This window comes from Scyliorhinus torazame, chromosome 9, assembly GCF_047496885.1.
Source record: "Scyliorhinus torazame isolate Kashiwa2021f chromosome 9, sScyTor2.1, whole genome shotgun sequence".
In the NCBI taxonomy this organism is placed as follows: domain Eukaryota; kingdom Metazoa; phylum Chordata; class Chondrichthyes; order Carcharhiniformes; family Scyliorhinidae; genus Scyliorhinus; species Scyliorhinus torazame.
In genome coordinates, this window is record NC_092715.1 from 204953929 (window position 1) to 204974837 (window position 20909).

Consider the following 20909-nt stretch of genomic DNA (forward strand, 5'->3'; position numbering starts at 1 on the left):
CTATATTTAAAGGGAGTTAGATATTATACCTATATTTAAAGGGAGTTAAGACTATATTGAGGGACTATCAGACTGCTCAACTAATATACCTAGGAGAGGTGAGAATGGTGCACTCCCAGGGAGTAGTTGAGGCAAATAATGTTGATGCATTTAAGGGGGAGCTAAATAGGCATATGAGGAAGAATGGAATAGAGGGTTATGCTGATAATTAGATGAGGAAGGGTGCGAGGAGAAATGGAGGATGAATGACAGCATGGATTGGTTGGGCTGAATGTCATTTCTGCAATTGGTGCAATTGAATATTCAAATTCAAACTCTGTCATGGTAACCTGGTCATTGTATCCATGTCCATTTTCTTTTCTGCCTCTGTGCATGTTCAGTTCCAGTCTAAACAAATTTACCACTTTATGGATTAGAGCAGGATGGAGGCCCTGCAAGGTCTCCTGTACATCAGTAGTTAAGCCGATCCTGTGGTGTAGCAGTGCTGACCCCATTCACATTACAAATGAGTGCTTAGTGTCATTGTTAATAGTCAAGAGCAAGGTATAGGCTGCTAACATCTTACGGGCTAACATCTTATGGTAAATAATCAGTCAGAACACAATAGTAAGACTATTTTAATAAAGTTCATTAAAAAGATTTAAAATTTCACATCACTTTAGTACAAATGAATGATTATTTTCTCCCACTGGAAGGGAGAACAAAACAAATCAGTTATTGCCAATATGATACAAGTAATCAAAAATAATACATTTACAGTGGATAGATTCCTGGAAGACACCTAGTTGCACCACAATGGAGGGATTTCAACCTGCAGCGCGGGGAACCGAACGGTATTTTAATACACCGGTCAGGATAACTATTTAAACGTTTGGAAAGCAACTGATAAACTATTGTTGTACAAAAGAGCTACCAATTGATACAGTGCCTATCACTACCTCAGGACATTTAGGCATTTTTTTGAAGTGTAGTGACTGTTTTAATGTAGGGAAAGGCAGCAGCCATTTTGCACACAGCAAGATCCTGCAAACAGCGATGGGATAATCACTAGAGCATCTGTTTCTGTAATGTTGACTGGAGGGATAAATATTGGCCAAGACACACAGTAGAACTTCACTGTAGAACTTCATGCTTCTTCAATAGGTCCCATGGCACTATTTGCATCCACTCAAGAGCGGTACAGAGCCTGTTTAATGCCTCATCTGAAAGGTTGCACCTCTGATGGTGCAGCACCTCCTCAGCACTTAGCTCATGACGTTCTGAGTCAGAGGTGAAAGTTCTACAACTAAGCCAAGGCCGAAACCAAGGATAGCAAACAGCTCTTCTTAAATGGAGAGTTTGAGGGTTAGGTTTTCTCTCAAGACAGAAACAGCATTTTTAGTATAAGTAATTGAGGAAACCAGAGGACAAACACCAGAGTTATCACCATGGACACCAGTTCTGCAGTTTCCATAACCCATTTTAACATGGTTCTGGAAAATTGCCACGTAGATACTGCAATTTGCGAAGTTCACTAAGTTCACTTACAAACACTTAAACACAGTAATACATTTTCATTGCACTAAATTTTAACAATAAATTTTAACAACAAACATTTAAAAAAATGGGATCAATTAAAAACAGCCACATATTAAATGCCAATAGATGAACTTAAACTAATTGGAACTTTTAAAAGAGGTTAGTTCCAACAGGCAAGTGTCACACGATCACCTCTTTGAAACTGCTTGCTCATTTATTCTAATGAATGCCTTCATAATTTGTATATCCAAGGGGAATATCTCACATCTTGCAAGCCAATAATTGCTGGATGTTGACCAATCTTGGGTATGTAACAAAAACAGAAAACGTATATCCCAGGAATGGGTTGATCTGTAATGAACGAGCAAATGAGGTCAATGGTGGACTAATGAAAAATGAAATGAAAATCGCTTATTGTCACGAGTAGGCTTCAATGAAGTTACTGTGAAAAGCCCCTAGTCGCCACATTCCGGCACCTGTTCGGGGAGGCTGGTACAGGAATTGAACCGTGCTGCTGGCCTGCTTTAAAAGCCAGCGATTTAGCCCAGTGAGCTAATCCAGCCCCTGTAATGATACAGGTCATTAAAATGAGAAAGAATCTCACTGGTCTTCATGGATAGGATGTGTGGATGATGTAGTAAAAGTCACTGACATCTCATTTCCCTCTTTCTCGCCCCCACCCAAAGAGTTCTCAAATTGATTCGATCTTCTTGAAGTACATAACCAAAAAAGGACTATGATCTAACTGCATGAAGTTAGTTACAAAAAAAGTGTCATCACTGAGGTAACCGTGATCTTGGAGTTGATCATAAATCAAGGGTTTGATTACTCATATGGAGAGGTTTCAATTTCTGGGGGGGGGGGTTCAATCGCCCAATGTAACTTGGGCAGAGGCCTCATGGAAATCTAGATCTCAGCACTGTAGTGTTCCTACCAATCATCCCAACTCGTTATGGCAACAATTAGGAAAACCTCACATGAAATTAAACGAAAAATGAAAATCGCTTATTGTCACAAGTAGGCTTCAAATGAAGTTAGTGAAAAGCCCCTAGTCGCCACATTCCGGCGCCTGTTCAGGGAGGCTGGTACGGGCATAATGTACAGCAGACCAAATATGCACATTTAACAACATTATGAAAAGTCATCGTCCAGTGGGGGCTGCCAATTATCCCAAAGCTACCTTGATATTTGGTTTGATAACGGCTTGCTGTCAGCTTCTAGATGGAACAATACTTTTCGTTTTGGTTGAAAGGAATCAAAGAAATCAGTTTCTAGTGAAAACAGTCCAATTGTCAGTTAAATAGCAAAGAACCCCAAATTAAACAGGCATTTCAATAAACCAAAGTGGAAATACTGTCAAATCTTTATTCTTGAATCTTTGGTACATTCAATTTTTTTTTTTTTGGGGAGTCTAAAATGAGTGAGTGAAATGTGTCCCAATTTAAAAAGCACACAAACCTAGATCTCTTCTTTAGAAAGTATTTACAATAGAAATTACAATATAATACAAGTGTGAAACTTAGAATATGACATCAAGGTTCCGTGAAACACTGAATCGCTCCCGATTCTGGTGTTTGTAGCATGCAGGGTAAGAATGGGACTAGGCCCAAAATGGGACTAAGCCAATTACAAGGAACAGTGCCTTGCAAAAACAAAACTGAATGACTGACAGCAATGGGGGTTTTGTACCTCGTTTTGCAACAGAAGGATGATTTTGGTAAACCACGGCATAATATACATATCTTCTTTTTAAGAAAAAATTCCCCTTATCCCCCAGATTCATACTAAAAAAAACAACTTTCCAGTGAGTAATAATACAATATGTACAGCATCTTCACACACTTCAGTACTACAAAGGGGGCAGGTCTTCAAAGCAGTACCATCCATTCCACAAACACCATTATTTGGGCAGCATCACTCATTAGTACACAGATGCACTATGTAACAGGGCTTTGCTGTTACACATTACGTAGTCACAAAATGAGTGTATGTAGTGTTATTTACAGCGTGCAAGAGAATGGAGAAGATGTAAATGTAAATTAATTCGTAGCTGTTCAATTCCTCTTGAAACAGGAGGGCAAAAGAAAAGGGAATAAACTAGCGCCTGAGAGTGGTGGGGTGGGGAAGAAGATGTGGTTAGAAAGAAAAAGGACACCTCACACTGCTGGTTAAAAACATCTTTTTTTTTTAAAATAAAAAAACCTCAATAAAATTAAACATATGGCAGTATTCCATATACAAACAGTGCCATAACAGCTGCACTGAAGAGACCAGAGACTGGGACGGTCACAAACCAGGCTAGGAAGATATTACGAAATAAGTGCCAGTCCACGGCTTTGCGTGATCGGATCCATCCCACAGCCACTACAGATCCAACCTGGGGAGGCAAATAATAGCAAACACATATTAGTACAAATCACAATGCTGATAGTAGTGGAGGTTTTGTGGAAAGGAAATGAGAAAAATTAACAAAGAGTAGACCAATAGGAAGTTACCAAGACCTTGCCAATTACCAAAACCATGCAGGTCACAATACACTTTGCACATACACAACTGTGTGGGTCTTGCATTCCACACAATTGTAGCTCTGCAGAGACTGCACCCCGACAGTTCAGCTTGGTTCTCACCCAACCACGAGTACTGTTACATCTTAGAATCAACTATCTTAACTGTACCAATTCTGTAGCATTCAAAAGGCACTACTGTGCACTGGCAAGATCGCTGATCCTGTACTCCTAACAGGAAAATTGTGCGAGGGAGGCCCAAGTCATTGTAATCCTGATGCTCAGACCCATGGTCTCTCATTAGGAATGTGCAAATGCCTCCTTCGAGTAAGGTTTGCCTGCCCCAGGAGTGCAGGACCAGTGAAGTTAACCATTTGAACTAGCATCAGTACCTCGGGTTTGGGGAAGTTATTGGTCTACTCTTTAAAAACAAAAATAAAACAAGTTAGTTAATAAACTAAGATTTATTTTTATGATGAGTTAGGTAGAAAAAATGTTAATAAGATGGCTCGAGATCGAGCAGGTTTAAAGACTTTTAGCAAAATTAATTTACTGATGCAGTTTGCCTTCAAAACACAAAATAAACCTGGTTATAGTCTGAATAGGCCCCCCCCACGCCCAAGGCTCAGGCCCTCAACACGGTTACATCCCAAGGCCTAGGCTCCTTGCACACTCATCATGGAGGTCCTTGTTGCCACTTCTCTCCAAGGTCTGGCCCTTGCCCCATCACTTCCCTTTTCCCAAGCTTGACCCCGATGGAAATTCCTGCAGTTAGCTGGGAGGGAATGCAATCATATCTGTGGGGATATCTTCAAAATGTAGAGACAGAAAAAATGTCATGTGCTAAGATGGTCTCATAAACTGGGTTTTCTACAGGTGGTCTGCATTTGCATACATTTTGAGGAAATAAGAAATCATTCTGGCCCAAGGAGAAACAATAGCTAATGTGGAAACAAAATTTGCAAAACATCTCCATGTTTATTCTCAATTAACTCAAATGTATTATTTGAACAAGAAAGAAAGAAAAACTAAACCCCTGTCCATCCTCATTCTTTTCCTCTCCCTCACTTTCCACCCATCCGTAGCCTATTCAATAGACCATCCTTAGCCTCGGCCCATACTCACCATTTAAACGAGATCTCAAACCTCGGGTGCAGTTTTTTAAAATATAGTTAACATTGGCTGCAGGGAATCTTGGGCTGGATTCTCGAGCGGTGGGATCCGCCATTTCGCCGGCAACGCACTTACGCCCGTGGATTTCCCAACAGCACGGGGGTGCCCACAATGCCTACATCTGGGAATATTGTAAAATCACAGGAAACACACAACAGGTTTCCAAGTGCTCTGGTAGTGCACAACAGACAATTGTCTGAAGAACTTGCTGTACATATATTGTAATATTTAAAATAAAAAGTCGGTCCTGTCAACATTCCCATGGTTACAAAAAATGATACAAGCTGTCCAGACATGTCACACTGAAATAACATCCTCCTGCTATCAGAATGCTTTCACACAACTGCTGGCAGGAGGACATAATAATGTGACAAGTGAGGACATGGGAATTCATCATTTAATGTATACAGAAGGACAGAATATCAGGGCTGAATAACGTGCCCTCTTCAATCAAGCCCCATTCTCTAACTCCACTTCACCTGGTCCACATTTGGAAAACCTACTACCCTCATCAATAAAAATACTCAAAGCACTCACTTAAAACTATCAAAACTCAACACTGCTTTAACCAATTAACTTCTAGGATGGCAGGAAGCCTTTTGCATGCTACACAAAAGAAGGCAGACTGCAACAGTTAGAATGGGTTTAGTTCATCTGTTTGGTTTGCTAAAGGTGGTAGCGACACGATCACTGCACTGACACGACATGTGAATACCTTGCAATGAGTGGAACTTATTGGAATGCCCACATTTGAGGCTACAAGTACAGTTAGCGCACTCATTACTTCAATGCAAAATCCACTGTGAAGAAACAGAAAATATAGTTTGTAGTAGGAAAAGCAGGTGAAAGACATCCCATCACAAACATGCAATGTGGAACTGTGAGTGAGAGATGAGAGTTCCACTAAACACCAACTCCTGCCCCAAGGAAGGTACTGCAGATCAGTACACAGTGGCACAAAGAGCTCATCTTGAACCAGAATGGTGTAAACTGTCAGCTAAAAAAAGCTATCAAGAGCAACAAAGAGCATTTTTGGGTGATTCACAAGCAGCTGTAAAGGGAGTGCAGTTTGAGCTTCGAAACCTTCAGTGCAGCTTGGCTGCTTTTGCACGGTGAGATCGGTTTCCTAAAAGTCAAGTCAATTTGTTTCAGTCAGGACGTGGCTCGTATTGCAGTTAAGGTTTTTAAAAGTAACTAGAGATATAGCACCCACTATAACAATGATCGGATCATGATCATATTGTAATGTGCAGGAACCCAAACTACACACAAATTGACTGCTTACCTTTCCTACATTATAGCAGTGATTGAACTTTGAAGTACCTCATTGGCTGGTTTAATGCAAGTTATATATAGCCCTTCAACCCATTGAGCTGACACTAGCCATTTCAAAGAGCAATCCAGATAATCCTACTTCTCTCCTTTCTCTCCCCCCCCCCCCCCCCCCCCCCCCCCCCCCCCCCCACCGCACTCTTCTCCATATTCCTGCAATTTAAAAAAACAAACTTCTACTTCTGTTGTTTATTATTGCTGTTCAACAGACAGTAACTGCATGCTGGTACCATTCCCAACAGGTGTTTTTCTCCATTCTTGATAAACAGGCCGCATATCATAAGGGAGTCCAAACAGGTCCGCATCCACATTATCCAGCAGGGATTACTAGATGGTATGGTAATCAGCCTAACTAATCATATCCCCCTCTATGGCCCATGGTGAATGAGGAGATCCTGGTACTTTTTACATTTAAACATCTACCTGCCTGGAGTTTAAATTCCCACCCATGTGTTTAAATCCTTCTATGGTCTCGCTCTTCCCCATCTGCATCTCACCTCCTCTATCCCAACAAGTTACCCTTGCATGATAATCAAAATCCTGGACAAAAAAAAAAAAAGAGGTAGGTTTTAAGAAGCATCTTAAAACTACAAGAGAGAGATGGAGAGGTTTAGAGAAATTATAGCATCAGTGGTGGATGATTGAATTGGCAACGGGCAGGAGGCCAGAATTCGAGCACAAGGGAAATCTGCTGTATACCAAATCTTTTGCACTCAAGACAGAAAGCAAAGATCATTGTCTGACAGATGACATGCCTCTTAGCTTCCAATTCCCTACTCGGTTAGCATTTCCCCTAGACCAGGAAGAGCAACACTTGTGGCATCCCCATCTAATTCATTCTTTATTTAAAGCTTGCAAAAGTTCAAGTAGCATTTACTTTGCTCAGTTCAGTCAGGATAAGTTAGCAGTAGAATACCTGTCCATTCTATTTGGGTTCAGGTCCAAGTCATGTTTTACCTCAAAAATGCTCTTTGCCACCAGGCCTGACACCAAATTGGGTGCTTATTGGTAATCAGTTTGCCTCAGTTTTCCTGCCTCAGGATGAGTCATGCCACCAGGAACTGATGGGAGCCAAACCTCACAGTAGTAGAGACTGAACTGCTTGTGTCGCAGTCACAGGGCATACGCATACCTTGCAGTGTGTGGTACTGATAGGAAGTCCAACATTGGAAGCAACCACAACTGTGAACGCCGAAGCCAACTCAATAGTGAATCCACTGCAGGAAGCACAAAACAACACTTCACGGTCATTCGAGTCTCACGATTAATACCATGAAGTTCAGGCAGCATGCAAGAGTCTTACCGAGCTCTGGACAAATATCCAAGACAATCATTTTGACATATCCAGTGCATGTGTGGAGATTTTGTGTTTGTTAAAAAAAGCTTTTAAAAAAAAAAGATTAAGCCGTTACAATATCAACATCAAGGCATAACACATTCACGTTTGTGCTGCAATTGTTACTGCTGGCATCTGAGCAAATTCATTGTACGTGAGGTTTAGCTCTGATGAAGTGGAACAAATTGCGAATAATAACCAGTGTTATTAACATTAAAGGGTATAAAATCAGCACCAGGCTGACGACATGCAACATCCACCAGGCTCTGTGAATGGGACTCGCAATGTACAATGTGATCATCTCCCAACACACATACAAACCACCATTGCATAGGAGATATTAATGCACTGCACACATGGTGCAGCAATCCCAAAGCACTCCTCCCATGGCACCAGTTAAGAATTTAGAATTTTTTTGTGGTAAATCACTGCCATTCTCTCCACCAGCCCAAACCATTACCCTGGTAGTTTAGTCATGAATGTCTACTGCTATTCATCAATACACCATAAGCATGGCAACATTGAAGGTTTACTTGTATACATCAGAAGAATCTAACAATTTCAAAGGGTAAATCTTGAGTAATAATGAAGCAGAGGAGGCAGCGAAAGGACTGGCATTCAGATAGCACCTCCTCGTATCCTCAGGGTGGCTGTTGCCAATAAGCCCCAACAAGTATTTGGTATGGTGGGAAAAGGGAATAGGTTTTTTGCTTTCTTGGAAGAGACACATTAGAGTGTACAAGGGACAGAAATCTTGGGATCTGAGCCAGTGTTCTTCAACAAATGACCGTTTGGCGTCACCAAGAAGCACAAAGATCTGGTCAGCCTTCAACAGGCACTCGTCCTTGAAGGTCCAGGCGGATGGAGTTAATGAAATATGGGCATTACTGGCAAGGTCAGCATTTATTGCCCATCCTGAATTGCTCTCACCACCACCCTGAACTGCTGCAGGTACACCCATGGTGCTGTTAGGAAGGAAGGAAGGGAGTTCCAGAATTTTGACCCAGTGACAATGACATAGTTTCAAGCCAGGACAGTGAGTTACTTGTGGAGGTGATCTTGCAGATGGTGGTGTTTCCAGGCATCTGCTGCCCTTATCTATCTAGATGGTAGGGGTCATGGGTTTGGAGCCTCAGTGAGTTGCTATAGTGCATATAGTACACGCTGCTGCCACTGTGCATCAGTGGTGGAGAGGGTGCCAAATCAACTAGGCTGCTGAGCTTCAGTGTTTTTACCAACCTGAACCATACCTGGGAGTTATCACCGCTACCACATTCTGGGAGGTGCACAGAATAAAGTGAGCGAATACACAAGAGAAAGGAAGGAGTTGACCAATAAATAAATACAAAAATAAGTCACTGCTGCAATTTGGAAGGGCACAAATTCACTTTTTGTGGGTTGTGGACGTTTGCGAAAAAACAAAAAGCATGACATCTAATCAACGATTCTAGCTACACTGCAGGAGGGCAAGGGGGTAAGCCTTCACACAGTTACCTATTATGTTAGTCAGTACATCATTAAAATGTGACACAACGGATGCTGTTAGACCATACTTACCTAGATGGGGTGATTGGAGTGAGATCTTTGCCCAGCGTCTGAATGACTCGCCTTCCCCAGACCCATAGACCAGCACAGATGCCCAGGCCACCATATAGCAGCAACCAGATTGGTGTGGAGGCATTTTGCAGTACAGCCCCGTCCCGGTAGATTAGCCAAAGAGCAACAAGGGGTCCAATTGCATTGCTGAAAAAAAAAAAGGGGGAATCTCAGGACCAGAGAAACCAAACATCTGCATTAAAAAGAAAACAATAATTGCACTTGTACTTAAAACAATAAATTAAAGTTTTCAGAAACAATTCAACAAACTCATGCTTCCTAGCAGGAACAGCCTTCCCAAGGCACATTCGGCAGAGAGACCCTGTTCTTACACACAAGAGACAGAATGACGGGAGTCACAATCTCTGCTCTTTCCAGCGTCTCTCCTGATTGTGGAGCAAGGGACAAAAAGAGCACAGATCATCTCAAGAGTCAGAAAGTCCTTGATTCAAGTCCCAATCCAGTGATTGAAGCACAATCTAGGCAACAGTACAGAGTAGTATTGAGGGAGTGCTGCATTGCAGATGAGGTTGCTGAATAATTAGGGAACTAAAAAGATTCACAGTCAAAGCACAGGGGAGAGCGAGATCTCCTACTGCCCTGGTCAATGTATGTCTCTCAAACCACATCACTGAAAAAATTCCACAATTATCTGGTCACTCACTTTGATGCCATTTTGTCAAAAAGATTTATCCACAAAGTTCCTGGAATAAAGGTGCAGTGAGGGAAACAGAGCATAAAGACATATGGGTCCAGGGCAACCCAAAGGGTATACCTGTAACCAAACGAAGTTGAGCAAATTGGAGAAGTGTAGCAAACAAATTCAATGTCAAATCAGGCACAAAGGGAGAAATAACAAAGGAATGTTTGAGGGGAGGGGAAAGGAGCAGAGAGAACTGAAAATTATATTTTGAAACTGTCACAGAAAAATCCATGGCCTGAAGGAATGAGACTCCACACTTGGATTAATTTTCAATGCCAGAGAAGGCGATTAGTAACAATGGACATATTTTTTAAAAAGATACTTGCAAAAGTTAATGGTAGAGTGCTACATGTCAGACCACAACGTTTGGATATTTGAATGTCACTTTGCATCGGCACCTCACTGGAGGTTGCTGTACCATTTACATGCAAAAAGCTATGGACACTATTCACCTCCCCCGGCCATCACATCATGCTCAAGATATGGGTGGCTATACTGGCAAGGCCAGCACTGCACATCCCTAAACGGAGTGTCTTGCTGGGTCACTTCAGTGGGGCAGTCAAGAGACAGCCACGTTGTTGTGGGATTGGAGTCTTATTTAAGCCAAACGGAAAGATAGCAGGATTCCATCCATAAAGACCTTGGATGAGCCAGATAAGTTATTAGTATTTATTGATACTAAGCATCTTATTTCCAGATTTGAACACTTGTAACATGACCGGCATTACTCGTTCGAAAGGGATAAACGTGTATCCTAAAAGCAAACCTTTCCCTAAATTTCAACAGGCAACATGATGTCGAGACACTTGGGATGGGTTTTCTACGCCATGTTAAACCTGCAAATGTCAGTACAATGGTAGCTGTTTTGCAGCACTCGCACGAGCCCAAGCCAAAAAACCCAGCGCCTCAGGAGTATAGAAAGTGCAGGGGGTTACTTAAAATAATTAGGAGAGTGAAGAGGGAACATGAAATTACACTGGTGACCTCTGGGAAGTGCTGCGTAGGTTTGTGTTCGGGGGAGGGTTTATTAGTTGGGTTAAGCTCCTTTACAGAGCCCCGGTGGCAAGTGTGGTGACGAATCGGCGGAGGTCGGAGTACTTTCGGCTGTACCGTGGGACGAGGCAGGAGTGCCCCGTCCCCCCTGTTGCTTGCATTGGCGATTGAACCATTGGCCATGTCATTGAGGGAGTCTAGGAAATGGAGGGGGGTGGTCCGAGGGGGAGAAGAGCATCGGGTGTCACTTTATGCGGATGACCTGTTGCTGTACGTGGCGGATCCAGTGGAGGGGATGGTGGAGGTCATGCAGACTCGAAGGGAGTTTGGGGATTTTTCGGGCTATAAGCTCAATGTAGGGAAGAGTGAGCTTTTTGTAGTACAGGCAGGGGACCAAGAAAGGGGAACAGGCGATCTACCGCTGAGGAGGGCGGAGGGGAGCTTTTGGTACCTGGGGATCCAGATAGCCAGGAGTTGGGGGGCCCTACATAAACTGAATCTGACGAGGTTGGTGGAGCAAATGGAGGAGGATTTCAAAAGATGGGACATGTTACCGCTCTCGCTGGCGGGTAGAGAGCAGTCAGTCAAAATGGTGGTCCTTCCGAGGTTTCTTTGTGTTTCAGTGCCTTCCCATCGTGATCACCAAGGCCTTTTTTTAAAGAGAGAGTAGACAGGAGTATTATGGGGTTTGTGTGGGCGAATAGGACCCAGAGGGTAAGGAGAGGGTTTCTGGAACGCAGTAGGGACCGAGGAGGGTTGGCGCTGCCGAACCTAGGGAGCTACTACTGGGCAGCAAATGTGGCGATGACCCGTAAGTGGGTGATGGAGGGAGAGAGGGCGGCATGGAAGAGGGTGGAGATGGCGTCCTGTAAAGGAACGAGCCTGGGGGCGCTGGTGACGGCACCGCTGCCGCTCTCGCCGTCATATACCACGAGCCCGGTGGTGGCGGCAACGCTAAAGATCTGGGGCCAGTGGAGACGGCACAGGGGTGCAATGGAAGCCTCGGTGTGGTCCCCGATCAGGGGTAACCACCGGTTTGTCCCGGGGAGGATTCCAGAGCTGGCATCGGGCAGGGATTAGAAGAATGGGGGACCTGTTCATTGATGGGACGTTTGCGAAACTAGGGGCACTCGAGGAGAAGTTTGAGATACCCCCGGGAAAAGGTGAGGGCGTTTGTGAGGTGGCAGGTGAGGGAATTCCCGTTGCTCCCGGCACAGGAAATTCAAGACAGGGTGATCTCTGGTGTATGGGTCGGGGAGGGCAAGGTGCCGGCAATATACCAGGAGATGAAAGGAGAGGGGGAAGCATTGGTAGAGGAGCTGAAGGGTAAATGGGAGGAGGAGCTGGGGGAGGGGTTATGGGTTGATGCCCTAGGTAGGGTTAATTCCTCCTCCTCCTCTCATGTGCCAGGCTCAGCCTGATACAATTTAAGGTGGTCCACAGAGCGCACTTGACGGGGGCGAGGTTGAGTAGGTTCTTTGGGGTAGAGGACAGATGCGGAAGATGTTCAGGGAGCCCGGCGAACCATATCCATATGTTTTGGTCATGCCCGGCACTGGAGGGGTTCTGGAGAGGAGTGGCGGGAACAATATCTCAGGGTGGTGAAAGTCCGGGTCAAGCCAAGCTGGGGGCTAGCAATATTTGGTGTAGTGGACGAGCCGGGAGTGCAGGAGGCGAAAGAGGCCGGTATTCTGGCCTTTGCGGCCCTAGTAGCTCGGCGAAGGATCTTGCTAATGTGGAAGGAGGCGAAGCCCCCCAGGGTGGAGGCCTGGATAAACGACATGGCTGGGTTCATTAAGCTGGAGAGGATTAAGTTTGCCTTGAGGGTCTGCGCAGGGGTTCTACAGGCGGTGGCAACCGTTCCTAGACTATCTCGCGGAGCGTTAGTGGAAGGTCGGTCAGCAGCAGCATCAACCCAAGGAGGGGAGGGGGGATTGCCTAGGGGGTGATTGAGCAAGAGAACACATGAAGGATTTGGGAAACTGGCATGTATGGGAGACAGCCAGTGTACAAAGCTATGTAACATATCGTTTTACCATGTATATATCTTGCTATGTGCGTTTTCTTTCTATTTTGTTACCGGGGGGGGGGTTATTGTTTGTAAGGGTGAAAAATTGTGTTAAAAAACTTTAATAAATATATTTTTTTTTTAAAAAAGAAATTACACTGGTGGGAAAATAAAGAAAAATCAGAAAGATATTCCACAATTATATTAAAGACAAGCGGATGACCAGGGAAAGAGTAGGGCCCATTAGGGACCAAAATAACAGTGTATGAAGCCGGAAGATGTAGGGCGAGGTTTGTACTTTCCATCTGTGTTCACCATGGAGAAGAACAATGTAGGTATAGAAATCAGCGATGGGGACTGGTGTGTTGAACAAATTAACATTGAGGGGGGAGGTATTAATGGTTTGAGCGGCCTTAAAAGTGGATAAATCCCAGGTTGCAGAAGCTCTGACAATAATTTCAAATTTTCTTTGGCCACAAGTGAGGTGCCAGAGGGCTGGAGAACAGCTAATAAGGGTGACAAGGTAGCACAGTGGTTAGCACAGTTGCTTCACCGCACCAGGGACCCAGGTTCGATTCCAGCTTGGGTATGCGGAGTCTGCACGTTCTTCCTGGTGTCTGCGTGGGTTTACTCCGGGTGCGCCAGTTACCTCCCACAAGTTCCGAAAAACGTGCTGTTAAGTAATTTGGGCATTCTGAATTCACCCTGTGTACCCGAACAGGCGCCGGAATGTGGCAACTAGGAGCTTTTCACAGTAACTTCATTGCAGTGTTAATGTAAGCCTACTTGTGACAATAAAGATTATTATTAATGTGGTATCATTATTCAAGAAGGGTGGTCGGGATAAACCAGGAAATTACAAGCTAGGTAAGTCAGGGGTACGGAAACTATTGGAACAAAATATGTGAGAATCAATATCCACTTGGGGAGGAAAGAATTAATCAAGGATAGTCAGCATGGCTGTGTCGGGGCAGATCATGTCTTACAAATTTGATTGAATTTTTAGGTGACCAGGTGTGTAGATGAGGGTACTGCAGTTGACGCAGTTTACATGGGCTTCAGCAAGGCTTTTGACAAGCTCTGGCTTGGGAGACTGGTAAAGTAGTATGGGATCCAGGGCAATTTGACAAACTGGAACCAAAATCAGCTGAATGACAGGAGGCAGAGGGTGATGGTCAACAGTTACATTTGTGACTGGAAGCTTGCGTCCAATGGTGTTCTGCAGGGGTAGGTGTTGGGTCCCTTGCTGCTTGCAGTGTACATTAATGATCTAGACGGGAATGCAGGTGGTATGATTAGTAAGTTTGCACATGACACAGTTCGCATATGATATGGTGTGGCAGCGAGGAGAAAGACCTTAGATCACAGGACAACATAGACAGGCTCGTTGGATGGGTGGGCAAAACAGTGGCAAATGGAATTTAACCCTGAAAAGTGTGAGGTATTGCATTTTGAGAAGACCAACAAGGCAAAGGAATATATAATGAATGGTAGAGACCCTAGAAAGTACAGAGGACCAGAGGGACCTTGGTGTGCAGGTCCATACATCCCTGAAGACAGTAGGACAGGGAGGTGTATAAAACATTGATTAGGCCACAGCTGGAGTACTGTGGGCAGTTCTGGTTGCCATGCTATAGGAAGGACGTGTTTGCACTGGAGGGTGCAGAGCAGAGGAGACTCACCAGGATCTTGTCTGGACTGGAGTATTTCAGCTATCAAGAGAAACCGAATAGGCTTTGATTGATTTCCTTGGGGCAGGGACGGGAGAGGGAGAAACTGGTTGAGGTGTATAACATTTTGAGAGACATAGATAGGGCAGATAGGAAGGTTTTCCCCTCAGTGGTCAGGGTCAATGATTTAAGTAACGGGCAGGTGGTTAGAGGGGATGTGATGAAAAACTTTTACACGCAGAGGGTTGGAATCTTGAACTCACTGACTGAAAGTGTGGCAGAGGTGGGAACACAAAATTTAAGAAATATTTAGATGAGCACTTGAAATGCCATAGCATACAAAGCCATGGCTAGAGCGGTGGTCAATGTCTGGCATGGACATGGGCTGAAAGGCCTCTTTTCACACTGTAAAATCTTTGGACTCTCTAAACACACATGTGGCAAAACACATCTCTACTGACTAAAAATATGGCTAGATTCCAATCAGGTTTTACAATCTGTCAGTGTAGGAACCACTTTAGTGCATTAAAATGTGCACCTTGGAGATGTGCAACATTTTAAAGTTTGAAATCCACATTTCCCGAGGTAGACAGTGTTATTATTTTAGATTGACTGAATGGTGAGCCTGGCCAGCAAGAACGAGGAGTTTTTGGTAATTTGTTACGCCACAGTGCAAAACCAGATCACTCAAGTCAGTGCCGTGGTACAAGTTATTTTTAAACTGAACTGGGATTGTTGCAGGCACCATGATGTACAGTAGTTACTGAACATGTCAGTGGAGCCCGAGCTTCACTGTTACCAACGAGCTTGTACACCATCAACAGAATGGCTTAGTGCAGCTGCCAGGCACACTCAGACCTCCTGAAGAGGTCAGCAGCACTGATCGGCAAACCCTACGCAACTACATTCCAAAATAACTTGTGTACCACAGCACAGACTTGAATGATCTGGTTTGCACTGTGGCTTAACAAATTACATTCCTGACACAATCCCTCCCTTCTACATTCAAACTCCCCAATCCCACCTTGCTTTTTATTAAATAGCTGGTTTTCCCAGCCTGATAACTCTATAAAGCACGGTGGGATGTGGTCCTTTACCTGCACCATCACCAGTACATCAAGGTGGATTTACCCTTTCAGTTGCCTGCCCAGGAACTCTCAAATCGGGTCCAGTGAGAAGATAGTTACGGGGGAGTGGTTGTAGGCATTGAACCCAGCACACCACCACATACCCACATGGCAAGAGCTCAATGGGTTGCAATAACGGGGCACTCATGTACACATCAACATTACTTCCATGTATGGAAGAATTGAAAGAGATCCTGACATCAGGTAATGGGGAGACAGTTTTTTTTTTCTTTTTTAGTTAATAACCTGGTGGACTCTTCTCTCAGCCGGAACCAAATCCAGGACATGGTCATCAAAAACAGACTCACGGAAATTCAAGCATTGCAACAGCAACACCATCTCCAGTTCCACGGAGGGAGGAAGGAAGGAGGTGCTACCATCAGTTATATTTGTCAAATCTCCTGTAGGACAAGAATACAAAACTAATGAGCCCAGTCTTTCTCTCTCAAACATTAAACACCTGTATAAAATACATTTTCTGGAAAAGGATGGAAGAGAGATGAGCTGGTCTTCATGGGGATAGATAGTCAGAACCATTCTATAATGGTAAAAATCTACCACCAATGATTGAACTCCACTTTAAACTCCTGCTACAACCTGGACATTTGAAACAATAATAGTGGTTAAGTGATCAGGTCTATCGCGCATAATTTAGTTATTTAAAAAGGAATCAGTTATAGAATCACGACAGTGTAGAGGCCATTCGGCCCATGGGGTCTGCACCATCCCTCTCCACCCAGACCCCACGCCCCACCCAACCTGCACATCTCTGGACACTACGGCCATCTAACTCGTACAACTTTGTGAACCGTGGGAGGAAATGGAGCACCCGGAGGAATCCCACGTAAACCCGAGGAGCAAATGCAAACTCCACAGTCATCCAAGGTCGGAATTGAACCTGGGTCCTTAGCGCTCTGAAGCAGCAGTGCTAACCACTGTGCTGCTCTCCCGCCCCCTATTATAGCCAATAACAAACAGCAAAGTGCGAATTCTGCAATTAATTTTTAATTCACTTACTCTTGGGGTGTGGGCATCGCTGGCAAGGCTGCCGTTTGCTGCCCACCCCTCATTGCCCTAGCAACTTGCCAGGCCACAGAGTCAACCACTTTGGTTTGGACCAGAATCACAAAATATGTCAGACAGTCCAAGGAGGGCAGGTTTCCTTCCGCAACGGACATTATTCAAAAAATCCAAACGGATTACTGGAAAAAAAAAAAAAAAAAAAATGACGAAAACCAGCTTTTTCTGACCACGTTTAAAAAACAAAAATATGTTAAAACAAATGGAATTCCAATTCTCAAACTGGCATTCCCATTCCCCTGATTACTAGTCCAGTAACATAATCACAATGCAATATAATATGCCAGGCCATTGGAATAAAGCAACTTGGGATGAAGAGCGGACTACTTTTGGACGAGAAAGCCAGATGGCAGCTCCGATTTCACTCTGATGGTAAATAGCTTGGGGGAGGGAGGGAGGAAAGAAAAGAAAGAAAGAGAGCTCAGGCCAGAGAGCAGAATGTTGACTCTCCATAAAGGTGACAACGACAGAAGTGTCATGTGTACAGCTACAGGTTCATGTGCCATGCTGCCTTTTACAGTTGCCAAGGTGCCAGCACATGCAGTGGGAAACTATGCTTGCTCGTATTTAGAGCGAACTCGTATTTAGATAGGGGCTTTCACAACCTCTGGACGTTCCAAAACACTCTGCAGCCAATGAAGTATATTTGGAAGTGCACTCACCGTTATAACATAGTAAAACTGGCTGTCCCTTTCCCTAATAGTAGATCCCACAAACAGCAAATAATCAGCCAGTCAATTGATTGTTAAGTGATGCGGGTTCAGGGATAAATGTTGCCCATGAGGGCAACTATGCTATGAGAAGAGATTGAATAAACTGGGATTGTTCTCCCTAGAGAGGAGGCTGAGGGGCGACCTGAAAGAAGTTTATAAAATTATTAGGGTGAACAGCTGGAGGCTTTTTCCCAGGGCGGAAATGACAATTACAAGGGGACACAAGTTCAAGCTGAGAGGGGATAGGTTCAGTGGAGATGTGCGGGAGAAGTTTTTTTTTTTTTTTAAATACAGACGGTGGTGGTGGCCTGGAATGCACTGCCAAGTGAGGTGGTTGAGGCAGATACGTTAGCGACCTTTAAGACTTATCTGGATTGACACATGAACAGATGGGGTATAGAAGGATACAGGCGGTTGGTCGAGATAGGATACGTGATCGGCGCAGGCTTGGAGGGCCAAAGGGCCTGTTTCTGTGCTATCGTTCTTTGTATGAAGTTGGTGAGAGCTTCCCTTCTTCAAATAACATTGTGGGATTTATTTTTCAAACATCCAGCTGGGAAGGGGTTCTAATGCAACTGGGAGTAGGTGGGGAATTGGGGGAGAGAGAGCACGTGTGAGCGAGAGTGAACAAACGAGAGAAAGAAAGTGTCACAGTGACAGAAGTAGACACCTTATATTACACACACTTCATAGCTGTCACATTACACCAGCAAAAGGAACTATATTACGAGTTGACAACAGATACTCCAAATGGACTATGGTCACTTTTAAATTTAACCACAGCACTTCTCACATCCTGTCTTTCCTAGAAGTGCAGCAGCAGATTTAGTTCAGTCACCACAGTCAAGGGACAGGTTTTAAGAGGCTACAAGTGCTTCCACTTACCTTGCAGGGAACTGCAAACGTGACCGGAGTTTCTGAGGCAGAAGGTTGTGGATTCAAGTCCTATCCTCACCCGATCACCAGTGCTGCCAACAGTGCAGCAGCTGAGGCACCAGTTGAAAAAGAGTCGGACAGAGTCGAAACAGTTTCGACTCCATTTCTCTTCACAGATGCTGCCAGAACTGCTGAGCTTATCCAGCATTTTCTGTTTCTATTTCATATTTCCAGCAGTATTTTGTTTTATCAGCAAGAACGTATGCACTCGGGTCTCTTCAGCGAGGCTTCAAACCCACAAACCTATAGGCGAGAGTACTACCACTGATTGAGGGCCCTTCTATTGCCTCACTCAGGAGGCAATGAAATGCTAGAACCATTTCCTACAGTGCAGGAGGCCAGTCGGCCCATCAACTTTGCACCGACCCTTCGAAAGAGCACCTTACCTAGCCAACTTGCCTGCACTATACCCATAACCCCACCTAACCTGCATCCCTTTGGACTGTGGGAGGAAGCTGGAGCACCCGGAGGAGACCCACACAAACAACGGGGAGAAAGTGCTCCCTGGCACTGTGAGGCAGCAGTGCTAACCACTGTGCCGTGACGACATCTTTTGTATCATTTGATAATGTTCTATTGAGTAGGTTGCAATCATTCTGACCGGTTAGCTGTTATTTCTTTCCCCTTTCTATTCCCCTCAAATTCCCCATTTCAGGTGACTGACTCAGAGCAAAATGCCACCTCTCCATCCACCCACCGTGAGAATTACATTGTGTGCAAGAATTAATTTATGTATAACACAGTGAGAAGTATTAAAAGCAGAATGGGTTGAGTGCAAAGCAGTCGTGCTCCATCTTGGGTGTTCAGAGCATAGACAAGTGACGGTAAAGGTATGCTCAGCTCAGGCTTCAGTTCGAACAAAAAGCCGTAAACCCCGAACATTAACAGATGCTGACTAACGAGCTGTGCATTTGTCTCAAAGCTACACTCATGTACTGCGGGGAAATGCTACAGTGGTGTATAAGTAGTCATGGCCTTGCTGTATTTACTCAACTGGTTGCAGATCGAATTTCACCTTCCGATCAGGTTTCTGAGCATGTCTACACACAGCTTTACAACTAAAGTAAATTAAATAATTTTACAACTACAAGCCTCCCAATTCAGAAAGTCAGCAACAAAGGATTCAGAGCAGGCAGAGTCCACCCTCTTGTTTGAATCAAATGGCAAAGATTATTATGTGCCGTTCTCGTCTTTAAATTAGAAAAAGTTTATTGAAACACTGCAGCAAGTGTAGAAAGAAGAGAACACAGAAACATGGGCTCAGTGTGGGAAAAATGATGGGAAAGCAGGTACATTAATAATAAAATATTTATTATCACAAGTAGGGTTACACTAACACTGCAATTAAGCTACTGTGAAAAGCCCCTAGCCGCCGCATTCTGGCACTTGTTCGGGTACATGGAGGGAGAATTTAGAATGTCCAAATTACCTAATAGTACGTTTTCAGGACTTGTGGGAGGAAATGGGAGCACCCAGAGGAAACCCACGCAGACACGGGGAGAAAGTGCAGACTCCACACAAGACAGTGACTCAAGCCGAGAATCGAACCTGGGACCCTGGCGCTGTGAAGCAACAGTGCTACCCACTGTGCTACAGTGCCACCCATCTTTGCATGGGGTACAAATATTGACATTAACCAGTTGAACCAAATGGCCCGTTTCTGTACAACAGACTTACAACCAAAACTATCTTATATTAGCACTACCCACGAGACTGCTGAGTTCCTAACTCAAAAGTGAAAACTCTAGGGTATTTACTAGGTACCGACAAATGAGCGTGTGGCCGGAGGTTTCTGCAATTCCACAATCCTACAAGATAACTGCGCACGTCTGCCCATTCAGACGAAGCAGATTAAACATTTATGGAGGAAGTGTGTCGAATGATAGCATCAAACTCTGCCAGGGACACACATGTTCGGACTATTTTTAAATAGTCAGTGGCCCTCAATGACCTTGAGGAAGAACTCTCGTTTATGAATAACGGGAACTGAAAAGTCCAATAAATCCATAATTAGTATTTCCAATTTGCATCAGATATTTTTTATACTCTTTCTCTTCAGGCTTTTTCTCCCCATACCAGGTTACCTGCAGTCAAGCCTCTATTATACCGTGGTGTCGAGCTGTTCTAGAATGTATTGCTGCAGCAATCGGTTATATTTATGGACACTCCATACATGTACATAATCCAGAGGATCGGCATGCACCTCTCATTAAGATATCT

General features: G+C 44.2%; 1 protein-coding gene across 5 annotated transcripts in view; it reads right to left on the reverse strand.

Annotated features, from left to right (window-relative positions):
* Positions 1–601: 601 nt before the first annotated feature.
* slc20a2 (solute carrier family 20 member 2) overlaps positions 602–20909 on the reverse strand; it is a 109516-nt gene continuing 89208 nt past the window's right edge. For 4 of the 5 annotated variants that reach the window (XM_072517014.1, XM_072517016.1, XM_072517015.1 and 1 more), the window contains exons 9-11: positions 9421–9606; positions 7660–7744; positions 602–3895 (exon numbers count right to left, since the gene is read on the reverse strand). In XM_072517014.1, the coding sequence (XP_072373115.1) occupies positions 3731–3895; positions 7660–7744; positions 9421–9606 (436 nt within the window). In that variant the 3' untranslated portion in view covers positions 602–3730. Of the gene's footprint in view, positions 3896–5910; positions 5996–7659; positions 7745–9420; positions 9607–20909 lie in introns of all 5 variants that reach the window. The other variant, XM_072517018.1, reaches the window with a different exon arrangement.